The sequence below is a fragment of the Nomascus leucogenys genome, chromosome 12 (genome assembly GCF_006542625.1).
Source record: "Nomascus leucogenys isolate Asia chromosome 12, Asia_NLE_v1, whole genome shotgun sequence".
NCBI lineage: Eukaryota > Metazoa > Chordata > Mammalia > Primates > Hylobatidae > Nomascus > Nomascus leucogenys.
Window position 1 is genome coordinate 16,836,643 of NC_044392.1, and position 12,255 is coordinate 16,848,897.

Below are 12,255 nucleotides of genomic sequence, written 5' to 3' on the forward strand. Positions count from 1 at the left end.
CATGTTGGCCAGGCTGGTCTCAAATACCTGACTTCAGATGATCTGTCCACCTCGGCCGCCCAAAGTGCTGGGATTACAGGTGTGAGCCACTGCATCCGGCTGTCTATCTTATTTTTAAAAGGGCTGCCCTCAAACTATCTCACTACCACCAGAGCCTCCTTAATTAGCAAAACATTCAATTACTTGAGGTCCAGCACTCTCAGGGTGCCTATTATGGTCACATATAAAGTAGGACAAAAAGTAGAACTTTCATTTTTAATCTGACTTCGTTATTTTTATCTGACTTCAAAATGTGTTTTGTATTATTGAGTTCTCCCAAGTTCTAGATCTTTATTCTTAACTGACTCTGGATATTTTAAACTCCACCTCCACCCTTGTAAAATCTGATCAATATTTAGTTTATTCCACCTTGTTTTCCTATTCTCAAAAGTCCTTTCAATCTTTCAACATTCAGGTCAATGGTCACCTCTTCTAATGCTGCTCTAGACATTTTTGTAGTTCTCTTACTGCATTAGTCATATTCTACCACAGCATTTGCAACCTTGCACACCACTTCTAGCTAAAGCACTTGGAGGAGTTTCCTGAACAATCATGCTCCCTCCCATTTTCATGCCTCTGCATGTTCTGTTTCATCAAGCTAGAAGGCCTTTATCCCCATTCTTGCATTTTCATACCATAGAAGTTACCAAACCACTGCAAATGTTTAAATACACTGTTTTTGTTTTCATACTTTTAAAGATACATTTTTATATACCCTCTATTTCTAACGTAGCTCCTAATACATATGTGATGAATATATTGATGAGGCTTGAATGCATAACTTGCCTAAGATCCTAAGGTAAGATAAAGATCAACACAGTTGATCTTTGTAAAATGTCACGTTCACTTTGAAAAACAATTTGGTAGTTCTTCAAAATGTTGAACGTAGTTTCCATAGGACCCAGCAAGTCAACTCCTAGATGTATACTCAAGGGAAATAAAATCATATGTCCACACAAAAAATCTGTATACAAGTGTTCAGAGCAGCATTTCAGAATACCTAAAAAGTGGAAACAACCAAAATATCTACCAACTGAATGGATAAACAAAATGTGGTATATTCATATGATGGATTATTATTTAGTAATAAAAAGGAATGAAGTATTCATACATGTTACAACATGCATGAACTCTCAAAATATTTTGCTAAGTGAAAGAAGCCAGATACAATAGGTCACATGTTGTATGATTCCATTTATATGAAATGTCCGGAATAGGTATGGAGACAAAAAGCATATAGTGGTTTCCAGGAGTTGTGGGGGGGAGGTAGTGGGAAGTGATCACTGATGGTTACAGGATTTCTTCTGGGAGTTATAAAATATTCTATAATTACTGAGTGGTTATTGTTGCACAACTCTGTGAATATAGTAAAAACCACTTACTTGTATACTTTTTCAGAGTGAATTATATCTCAATAAAGCTATTATTAGCAAATGAACACAATAATGAAAATTCTCTATTTGTTCCAGATTTTTAATCAGGGGCTTAATCTTTGGAAGTCAGAAAACAACTCTGCCTGCCTAGGACTTTCTGATCGTACATATTAATTGTACAATTATGAAATGTCAAAGGATCATTCTAAATTAACGCTTTTATCACCTTATCGGTGAAAAAACTGAGCTCCAAGAAGCATAAATGACTTAAATAAGATTATATAACTAGCCAGTAGAACCAAGGAAGAGTCTCATTCCAATGATTCATCTTTTTTTGTTGATTTTGACATTTTCCTAAATCCCCAGGTTTTTTATGATTTAAAGAAAAAAACTGAAAAGTAAAAAGAAAAGCCTATTTATCTTTCATATTAACTCCAATAATTATTTCTAGATTTGTGGGAAATACAGGAAAAAAAAGGCTAAGAGTATAAACAACTGCACCTTTCTGCTCCTGTGAATGAGAAAAGACAACTATTAGTACTTAAAGGTTTTACTCTTTAAAAATAGTAACAGCATAAGCACTCATAGTAGTAGTTACAGCAACATGGACCACTCTTTCCTCCTTAGGGAATAGAAGATAATCAGACACTTAGCAAAGATGCTATTAGTATATGGGAATTTGCCCCCAACTTTCAGAAAGACACTAAACTTAATCCATAGGAAACATCTTTCAGAATATTAGTTTCTAAAGTTTCCCTTTCAGCCCTACTTTTTGTAGCCTTTTTGACAGCCAATGGCAGATACAGGTGCAATAAGTAATTTCTGTAGTACTTATTCACTCAGGAGATTTTGGTGATAGTAAAACATTTTCTTTGAAAGTCATGTTTGTTCTTTTCACCAAACAGCAACTCTTAAAAGACTTTTCATTTCTTTTCCCACGGAAAAACAATGAGGATATAATTTTTTTTAAAAGAGCATTATTCAATGTTGACCTTCAAAAGCTGATTGTAAAATACCTCATCACATAATCTACAGCCAGAGAGTAACTCAGCAATTGTGTAGTCCAGCATTTCCACAACCTAGGTATCCACATGTACCTTAGGATGACATTGGCAGGTAGTGTGAGGAGCTAGGGGAATGGGGGGTGGTGGCAAGAATAACAAATAGTGGTACATGCTAAATTTAGTTTAGAAAATTCTGGGTTAATTCAATAAATATTTAACGAACATCAATTACATGCCAGGCTCTTTACTAGATGCAGAGTAAGACAGATTTATACCAGAATTTTCTTAAAGCCTCTAACAGGCTAGTGTTCACAATGAGCATGGTGACCATATATCCTAGTTTGCTGTAGACAGCCCCAGTTTACAGGTGCTATTCCAGCATTAAGATCATTTCTTTTTACTTCTATAATCCTACATATGACTCTCTAAAAGGTGTGTGTGTGTGTGTGTGTGTGTGTGTGTGTGTGTGTGTGTGTATGTGTGTAGCAAACAGATTTTCCTAAACTTAGATGGCCAATTACATACTTATATCTACATTCCTGCAATCATCTCCTAAAACAGTGATCTCAGTCCACAGAACATAGTTTGGGGTCTACTACATTCTCATCATTTGATAGCTGAGGAAACAAAGGATCTGAGAATTCAATAGACTCAGCTAGAAAATGGCAGACATGGGATACTAAGGCCTAGGACTCCTGGCTCATAGAGATAGCTCTAATGCCCTTTCTGATACATCACAGACTGTGATACTGAAGCACCCTTAACATGATGTTAACAAGTTCTACTACAAAAATAAGTCACCAAGCTTCACATTTTAATTTCACTTTAAAGGAAGTTCATTTTGTTCTTTTTCAATCATAACTGTAAAATTAATAAAAAACAGAGTCAATGAGAAAATATTATCTTTTAGTCAACTCTTCAAGACTATAAGCCCAGTTCACTTATTCCTACTCTCTCCTTTCCCTCCCCTCACTCTCTATTAAATATAAAGTAGCTGATTTCTTTATATCTTCATAGTATTGACTTCACAGGTGTGTGTTGGGGTGGGGAAGGATAAGTTAATTCTATCCATCAATCAACAACATTTTCGGTGTCTACCACAAAGCGTTCTGCTATAATATTTTACTCTCATTGTGGTTCCAAGTGTTTTTTTTTTTAAAGTGAGGATAGTATAATAGTGTCTTGGGCCATATGGTACTTACACAAATTCCAAGCAGTCAAATTACAATATAATTCCATTATTATTTTTAGGTTTCTATAAGCTTACTGACAGAGGCCATTTTCTGATTCTGGTTGCACCAAAAGGTATGGCCCTAGAAAAAAAATCATGCAAAGAATTTTATCTTTAAAAATTAGTTATTCAAATTTTCGATCATCCATGGTGGCCACTGATATTTCTAGCTAACTGCTATGCATTTTAAGCAACTTAGATAGTTCTTCCAGAGAAAAAGGAGTGAATGATCATATAGTCTTTAAAAAGAAAGCCTATGAGCTAAGAAATATAATAGCCTGTTCTGAAAAAGGAAAAAGTAGAAAATGTTAGTGAAAACAGGGTTTAAACCCTTGGGAAATTCATTTCTGTATAGGATATCATTTTGTTCATCACCAAGAAAAGGTAGTCAATATTAATTAAATCTTACACAGGCAAGATAACCAGTTAAGTAGATGAAAAGAAAATTGCAAGATGAGTAAGGCAAAAAAAACATTTCTAGAAGGAACTATTCTTGGATTTGCAGATGTAATATGAGATGTACATTAACAGAACATGCTTGTCACATATTGGAAGTTGTGATGTGACAGGGCTCTAATGTTTGCAACACAGCAGACTCTTCTGTAATAATTATTTTAAAAGGCTTGCCTATGATAATTTACCATTTGAAGTAATGAACTTATTCAAGTATAACTATTGTACTTAGTTATAATCTCATTTTTTTTAAAAAAAAGGAATACAGATATTGATCACATCAAACATTTTCATTGAGAAGTTGACACGGACACTCATGAGGTTTATCATGGATGGTCTCAGAAGCTTTCATGTGTATGTGAAGCAGAACTACAGGCCTTTTTGTATAAGTTCCTGTACATCTTGTCCATGCTGTTCTCAAAGATGGGTCGGTGGGATTTTCCCTTACAAGAGACTGCCCTGTTGGACCAATATTCACCGTCATCCAAATGGAAAGTGCCACGTGGCTGCTGACATGAGCTATAAAAAGGGATATAAAAGGTTCAAAACAATAATGAAACAAAATTAGAGATAGTGCTATGTAAATCAAGTATTTATTGAGTACTCTATGGCTATTTAATACTCTGCTGGGGCTGTGAAAAATAAAACACAGTAAGGCCTGTGCTTTCAAAGAGGGACATTTTAAAAGCGGAAGCAGAGGTACCTGTGTAAAACTGGTATAAAACAGTAAAATGAAAATTTTGTGTTAGAGTGAAAAAGGAATTCAGAGAACAGACACAGGTACAGCATAATAAAAGCAGAATATAATAAAAGCAGTTCTTATACTGGCCTGGTATGGCCAGTATAAGAATACACAGCCCAAGGCACAGTGGCTCACGCCTATAATCCCAGCATTTTGAGGGGCTGAGACAAGCAAATTACCTGAGGTCGGGAGTTTGAGACTAGCCGACCAACATGGAGAAACCCCATATCTACTAAAAAATACAAAATTAGCTGGGCGTGGTGGCGCTTGCCTATAATCTCAGCTACTCGGGAGGCTGAGGCAGGAGAATCACTTGAACCCGGGAGGCAGAGGTTGCAGTGAGCTGAGGTCATGCCATTGCACCCCAGCCTGGACAACAAGAGCAAAACTCCATCTCAAAAAAAAAAAAAAAAAAAAAGAATGCATAGTTGCTAAAAGTCAGGCATACCTGAAACTGAATTCCAGCTCAGTCCTTTATAAGCTGTGAGACCTTGGGCAATTTATTTAACTATCCAGAGTCTCAGCTTCCTTAACTTTAGTTTTAGAGGATTGTTTTAAAATTTAAACACAGACGTTATTAAATCTGAGACACTAAACTAGGTACTTTATGAATACATCTTACAACACATAGAAGTTGGTAGATATAGAAATTAAGACCCAGTGAAGTTAAGTGACTTGCCTAAGACTGCTCAGCTAGTAAGTGGCAAAACGAAAAAGACAACGTGTGTGCTCTAAGACCCTTTCTACCATGCCATGCTGCTATTGCCCTCAAGGAGTAGAAAATTAGGCTAACTATGAACATTTGTGGAAAATGGAAACAAGGCAGAAGAGTTTGAAGTGAAAGGATCAACTGTAGCCTTGAGGGTCTTAAGGAAAAAAGAAGGTGGGAGAGAGAGAGAGAGAGAGAACCAGCCAGCACGTGCAAGAGAGCACGCACGTAAGTGAGAGGAAGCCCATAGGAAGCTAATGAAATAGACTAAGACTGGGCTAGCTGTGATGAAGATAGAAAAGAAAAGGTAACTGTTTCTTAAGGATTAATAGCACTTTTTCTGTTATCAGTGTTATAATTTTACTAACATAAACATTTAATTCTGGAATTACATTTTTTATGGATAAAATGTTGAATTTATTTTCTTATATAAATAATTGACCGGCCCGGCGCGGTGGCTCACGCTTGTAATCCCAGCACTTTGGGAGGCCAAGGCGGGTGGATCACGAGGTCAGGAGATCGAGACCATGGTGAAACCCTGTCTCTACTAAAAATACAAAAAATTAGCCGGGCATGGTGGCGGGCGCCTGTAGTCCCAGCTACTCGGAGAGGCTGAGGCAGGAGAATGGTGTGAACCCAGGAGGCGGAGCTTGCAGTGAGCTGAGATTGCGCCACTGCACTCCAGCCTGGGCGACAGAGCGAGACTCTGTCTCAAAAAAAAAAAAAAAAAAAAAAAAAAAAAGAAAAAGAAAAAGACCTTCTTCAAGGTCAATGAAATACTTTTTATAGATTAGACCTTCCAGGCCTGTTAGAGATTGTAAAGTTTCTTTCCAGATACACACAACCTACTAACTAAGATTACACTATGAACAAATACAAAACCTGAACAGACCAATAATGAATAACAATATTGAAGCAGTAATAAAAAGTCTCCTATAAAGGAAAAGCCCTGGATCTCTGGCTTCACTGCTGAATTCTACCAAATATTTAAAGAAGAACTAACAAGAAGTCTACTCAAAATATAACGAAAAATTAAAGACATGAGAAAACCCATTTTATAAGACTAGCATTACCCTGGTACCAAAACCAGACAAAATAGCAACAAAAATAAACTACAGGCTAATATTCCTGATGAACATATGCAAAAATCCTCAACAGAATATTAGAAAATTGAATTCAAAACACATGAAAAAGATTATTCACCATGATCAAATGGTATTCATTCCAGGGATGCAAGGATGGTTCATCACGGGCAAATCAATAAATGTGATACATAATATCAACAGAATCAAAAACAAAAAAAATGTATAATCATTTCAATGGGTGCTGAAAAAGCATTCAATACAATTCAACATCCACTCATAATAAAACCCCTCCATAAACTGGGCATAGAAGGAACATACCTCAAAATGATAAGGGCCATATACAACAAATTCACAGCTAATATTATACTGAATGGGAAAAAGATCTGAAACAGGACAAAGATGCCCACTTTCACCACCTATATTCAACATAGTAATGGAAGTCCTAGCCAAAGCAATTAGGCAAGTGAAAGAAATAAAGGGGATCCAAACTGAAAAAGAAGAAGTTAAATTATTCCCTTCCACAGAAAACATGATGTTATATTTAGAAAAACATAAAGACTCCACCAAAAAATTAAAATGAATAAACACATTTAGTAAGGTTGCAAAATAAAAAATTAACATGCGATAATCAACATTTCTATATTCCAACAGTAAACAATCTGCAAAAGAGATCAAGAAAGCAATCCCATTTCCAATACTAAAAGAAAAAAAAAAAAGCCAGAAAAGTGAAAGACTGCTATGACAAAAACTATAAAATACTGATGAAAGAAACTGGAGAACACAAGAAAATGGAAAGATATTCCATGTTCATGGATTGAAAGAATCAATATTGTTAAAATGCCTATACTACCCAAAGCAATCTAGAGTCAGTGCAATCTCTATCAAAACACTAATGACATTCTACACAGAAATAATAACAAAAAAATCCTAAAATGTATTTGGAACCACAAAAAAACAAAAAAACTAGAACAGCCAAAGCAATCCTGAGCAAAAAGAACGAAGTTGGAGGCATCACATAACCTGACTTGAAATTAAACTGTGATGCTATAGTAACCAAAATAGCATAGTAATGGAATGACAACAGACAAATAGACTAATGGGACAGAATAGAGAATGAAGAAATCCACATATTTACAGTAAACTCATTTTTGACAAAGGCACCAAGCACATACATTGGGGAAAGGACAGTCTTTTCAATAAATGGTACTGGGAAGACTGGATATTCATAGGCAAAAAAATAAAAATAATGCCTATATCTCACCATATACAAAAATCGAACTAAAATGGATTAAATACTTAAATGTGAGACCTGAAAGGATGAAACTATTGAAGAAAATATTGGGGAAATGCTTCAGGATATTGATCTGGGCAAAGATTACTTGAGTAACATCTAGTTTCCAGTAGTTCATTTTTCATGTATATGGGTCATACTTTCTTCTTTACATGTCTCAAAGTTTTTGTAGAAAACAAAGTTTTAGATCTAGTTGAGATTGCAGAAACTCTGGATTCTTTTCGATTCTTTGTTCAATGATTTGCCTGGACTGATATTGTGAACTGTTTCTTCACACTGTCCAATTCCTTGTGTCTCTTGTTTCTTTAAGTTTTTATTTGTTGCTATTTTATTTTTATAGATTTAGGGGGTGCAAGGGCAGTTTTGTTACATGGATATATTACATAACAGCGAATCTGGGCTTTCAGCTTTTAGTGTACTCATGGTTCAATACTGAACACTAATCAACAGGTATTTTTTCAACCCCATCCCACCTTTTAGAATCTCCACACCTTCCCCCCTTTTAGAATCTCCAGTGTTTATTATACCTCTCTGTATGTCCATGTGTACCCATTGTTTAGCTCCTATTTGCAATAAGAAGAACATGTGGTACTTGTCTTGGCTTCTCAGGGGCTACCCCGGAGTTAGCATAGCTTAGCAGCCAGCAAATGACTAGTCAGAGTCAGTAAGCCTATAAGGCTTTCATATTTTGCCAATGGATCTGTATGTGGCTTTGATAATATATTCAAAGTTTATCTAGTTTATAAGTCTGCCCTGGATTTTACTTTCTGCCTTCACAAGGCTTCACATTCAGTCATAAATTAGTGGCTCATTAGGGCCTTCACCAATATCTCTCATGCATATGTACAGCCTTATGCATAAACATAATCTTCTACTCAACCAGGAATAAGTAGAACTTTATCAAGGCCAGCCAACTGTTGCTATCTTCTCTCGGGATCTTTACTGTCTGCCCCAACCAGTATTAAAACTTCAGGCCTCCTCTGCTTGTTTGCCAAGTAGTATTAAAACTTCAGTCCTCCCTTGCTTGTTTGCCAACAAACCATTATTGTTTCTGTTAATGGAATTTCCCATGCTTTGCTCCATATAGTTAGTTATTTCTGGGAGCAAAGCTGCCAGGATTTCAACGTGACTTCCCTAGTAGAACTTTTGTGCCATGGAGCTGGGGAGTGGTAGATGGGGATGGAACCTCCAGGTTATAATGTCACAGACTCTAACTGTTCTTACTGATATTCAGTAAATTTTTAAAGTTAATTTTTAAATTGATATATAATAATTGTACATATTCCTAAGGCACATATGATATTTTGATGCCTGCATACAATGTGTAGTGAATCAAATCATGGTAATTGGGATATCACCTCAAACATTTATCACTTCTTTGTATTGGAAACACTCCAAATCTTTCTTCTAGCTATTTTGAAATGTACAACAAATTTTTGTTAACTATGGTCACCCTACTGGGCTATCAAACTCTAGAACTTAACCCTTATTCATAACTGTATTTTTCTACTCATTAACCAATCTCTCTTCGCCCTCTATTCCCTCCTCCCCTTCCCAGTCCCTGGTAATCACCATTCTACTCTCCACCTCCATGAGATCAACTTTTTTAGCTGCCACAGATGAGTGAGAACATGTAATATTTGTCTTTCTGTGCCTGGCTTATTTCACTTAACATGATGTCCTCTAGTTCCATCCATGTTGTTGCTAATTAAAAGATTTCATTTTTTATAGCTGAATAATATTCCATTGTGTATATTTCCCACATTTGCTTTACCTGTTCATCCACTGATGGGCACTTAGGTTGATTTCATAGTTTTGTTATTGTGAATAATGCTACAATAAATATGAGAGTGCTGATATTTCTTCAATATGCTGATTTCCTTTCTTTTAGGTAGTATAACCAGTAGATTTTCTTGATAAATGCTTCTCAATTTGTTATATGTTTTTGGTCAATTCCAAGAGTTCTTAAATTGTTGTTTTTGACAATTCTGTTCCATTTGTTTCTTTGGGGGAAGAGGATTTGCTGAGCTCCTCACTCAGTCATTTCAGAGGTTCATGCAAACTTCTTCATGATGCCTGTGTCAAACGGCATCTGTAGAGGATTGATAGTAAGTCAAGACTGCAAACTCTCTCTTAACTTCTGCTGACAGAAACCTCAAGGCTGGCAAGGAGGTGATTACTTTGAGTGTAGTTCCTCTAATCTTTGAGATGGAAAGCAGAATGGGAGGACTTCTTGGCCTAGTACATAATATTACTCAAGGATAAAACTAAAATAATATCCTAATCATTTCAACAGCTTCTAGAGCTAATATCAAAGATACTCTCCTGAAAGGTCTTGAAGGACTGACCACTTCATCCAATTGATTCAAGTATACATATAAGAGAAGCAGCAAAGATTATAAAGTGATCTCAAAAATGTGTAAGCAGAACTTTTCTGACACTCTGCTTAACTCTCATTTGAGAGGTACCAAATTGTTCAGGGTGATCAAAAGCTTAATAACACTGTTTGGTGAGCTGAAAAAGAACCAATATTGGGGTTTATGGCAAACTTTAAATTGACAGCAGCACTTTTGAAAATGTAGTATTTATCTACCTACATTAGAATTACCCATGATACCTCATTTTTTATTTTATTGTATTTATTTTGTAGAGACAGGGTCTTGCTATGTTGCCCAGGCTATTCTCAAACTCTTGGCCTCAAGTGATCCTCCCACGGGCGCCTCCCAAAGCACTGGGATTACAGGCATGAGCCATTGCACCTGGCCCCATGATATCTCTTAAAATACAGATTTCCATGTCTTACTTATATATAAGAACCAGCATCTATGGGGGTAAAAAGTGGAAATCTATATTTTTAAAAAGCAACTTAGATAATTTGAAAATGAGGCTCTTTCCTGTATCAATTCTTCTCACTTCTTGCCCAAATTAGAATTAATTATATGGGTTAAGCACCCAAAATTGGGATGCTAATCCATGTAACAATTTAGGGAATATGCCTTTGACGAAAAATAACAAAGGGTAAAAAAAAATACTCTTCCTCAGGGTGTGTACCCTCTGAATCTTTCTTTTCTTCTTTGGATTGCTTAACCTCCAAATTTACCTATAATAAATTATTACTTTAAAGAGAGGCCTAGGTTGCTTCTTGCTTGGGAGGCAATAACTTTGAGAAAGGAAGTCACACTCCCACTTATAGTCTGTGTAAGGGGCGTAAGGAAAAGTCCTCACATGTTCATAGATGGTCTAGCCTAGCTTACCAGAGTAAAGATCAGAGATTTGAATGCAAAACCCAAGTTAGCAATTAAAAAATATTCCATTCTTTGGAGCTTTGTTTCTTATGTTTGTTCCTCAGGAATCTCAGGAAGGTGAAAGCTACGTATTACAGTAACTAGTGGTATAGCATCCAAGAATTCAAAGAACTTTTGGCTGTATAAATCCAAAATTTACACTTTTTAATACTGCATTAAATTTATGTCAGTTGACACAGAGCTGTCAAAAATCTTGAGGAAATTTGCTCATATAAACATGTACAAATGTTATTATTAACATTCCTCAAATTTTAGGCGAGAACAGAATTTGCTATTACAGAAATTGATCTCAAATTATTAAAAAAGGTTGGTTCATGGTCTAAAATTATAAGAACTATTTTTTTTTTAATTTTTATTTTATTTTTTAATTTTTTTTTAATTTTTTTTTTTTATTATACTTTAGGTTTTAGGGTACATGTGCACAATGTGCAGGTTTGTTACATATGTATCCATGTGCCATGTTGATTTCCTGCACCCATTAACTCGTCATTTAGCATTAGGTATATCTCCTAATGCTGTCCCTCCCCCCTCCCCCCACCCCACAACAGTCCCCGGAATGTGATGTTCCCCTTCCTGTGTCCATGAGTTCTCATTGTTCAATTCCCACCTATGAGTGAGAACATGCGGTGTTTGTTTGGTTTTTTGTCCTTGCGATAGTTTACTGAGAATGATGTTTTCCAGTTTCATCCATGTCCCTACAAAGGACACGAACTCATCATTTTTTATGGCTGCATAGTATTCCATGGTGTATATGTGCCACATTTTCTTAATCCAGTCTATCATTGTTGGACATTTGGGTTGGTTCCAACTCTTTGCTATTGTGAATAGTGCCGCAATAAACATACGTGTGCATGTGTCTTTATAGCAGCATGATTTATAGTCCTTTGGGTATATACCCAGTAATGGGATGGCTGGGTCAAATGGTATTTCTAGTTCTAGATCCCTGAGGAATCGCCACACTGACTTCCACAATGGTTGAACTGTTTACAGTCCCACCAACAGTGTAAAAGTGTTCCTATTTCT

General features: G+C 36.0%; 1 protein-coding gene across 6 annotated transcripts in view; it reads right to left on the minus strand.

The window, feature by feature from the left end:
* Positions 1–1,094: 1,094 nt before the first annotated feature.
* Positions 1,095–12,255, minus strand: part of SPATA6 (spermatogenesis associated 6) — a 133,433-nt gene continuing 122,272 nt past the window's right edge. For 5 of the 6 annotated variants that reach the window (XM_003259006.4, XM_012511002.2, XM_030823877.1 and 2 more), the window contains one exon: positions 1,095–4,619. In XM_003259006.4, the coding sequence (XP_003259054.3) occupies positions 4,439–4,619 (181 nt within the window). In that variant the 3' untranslated portion in view covers positions 1,095–4,438. The remainder of the gene's footprint in view (positions 4,620–12,255) is intronic. The other variant, XM_030823878.1, reaches the window with a different exon arrangement.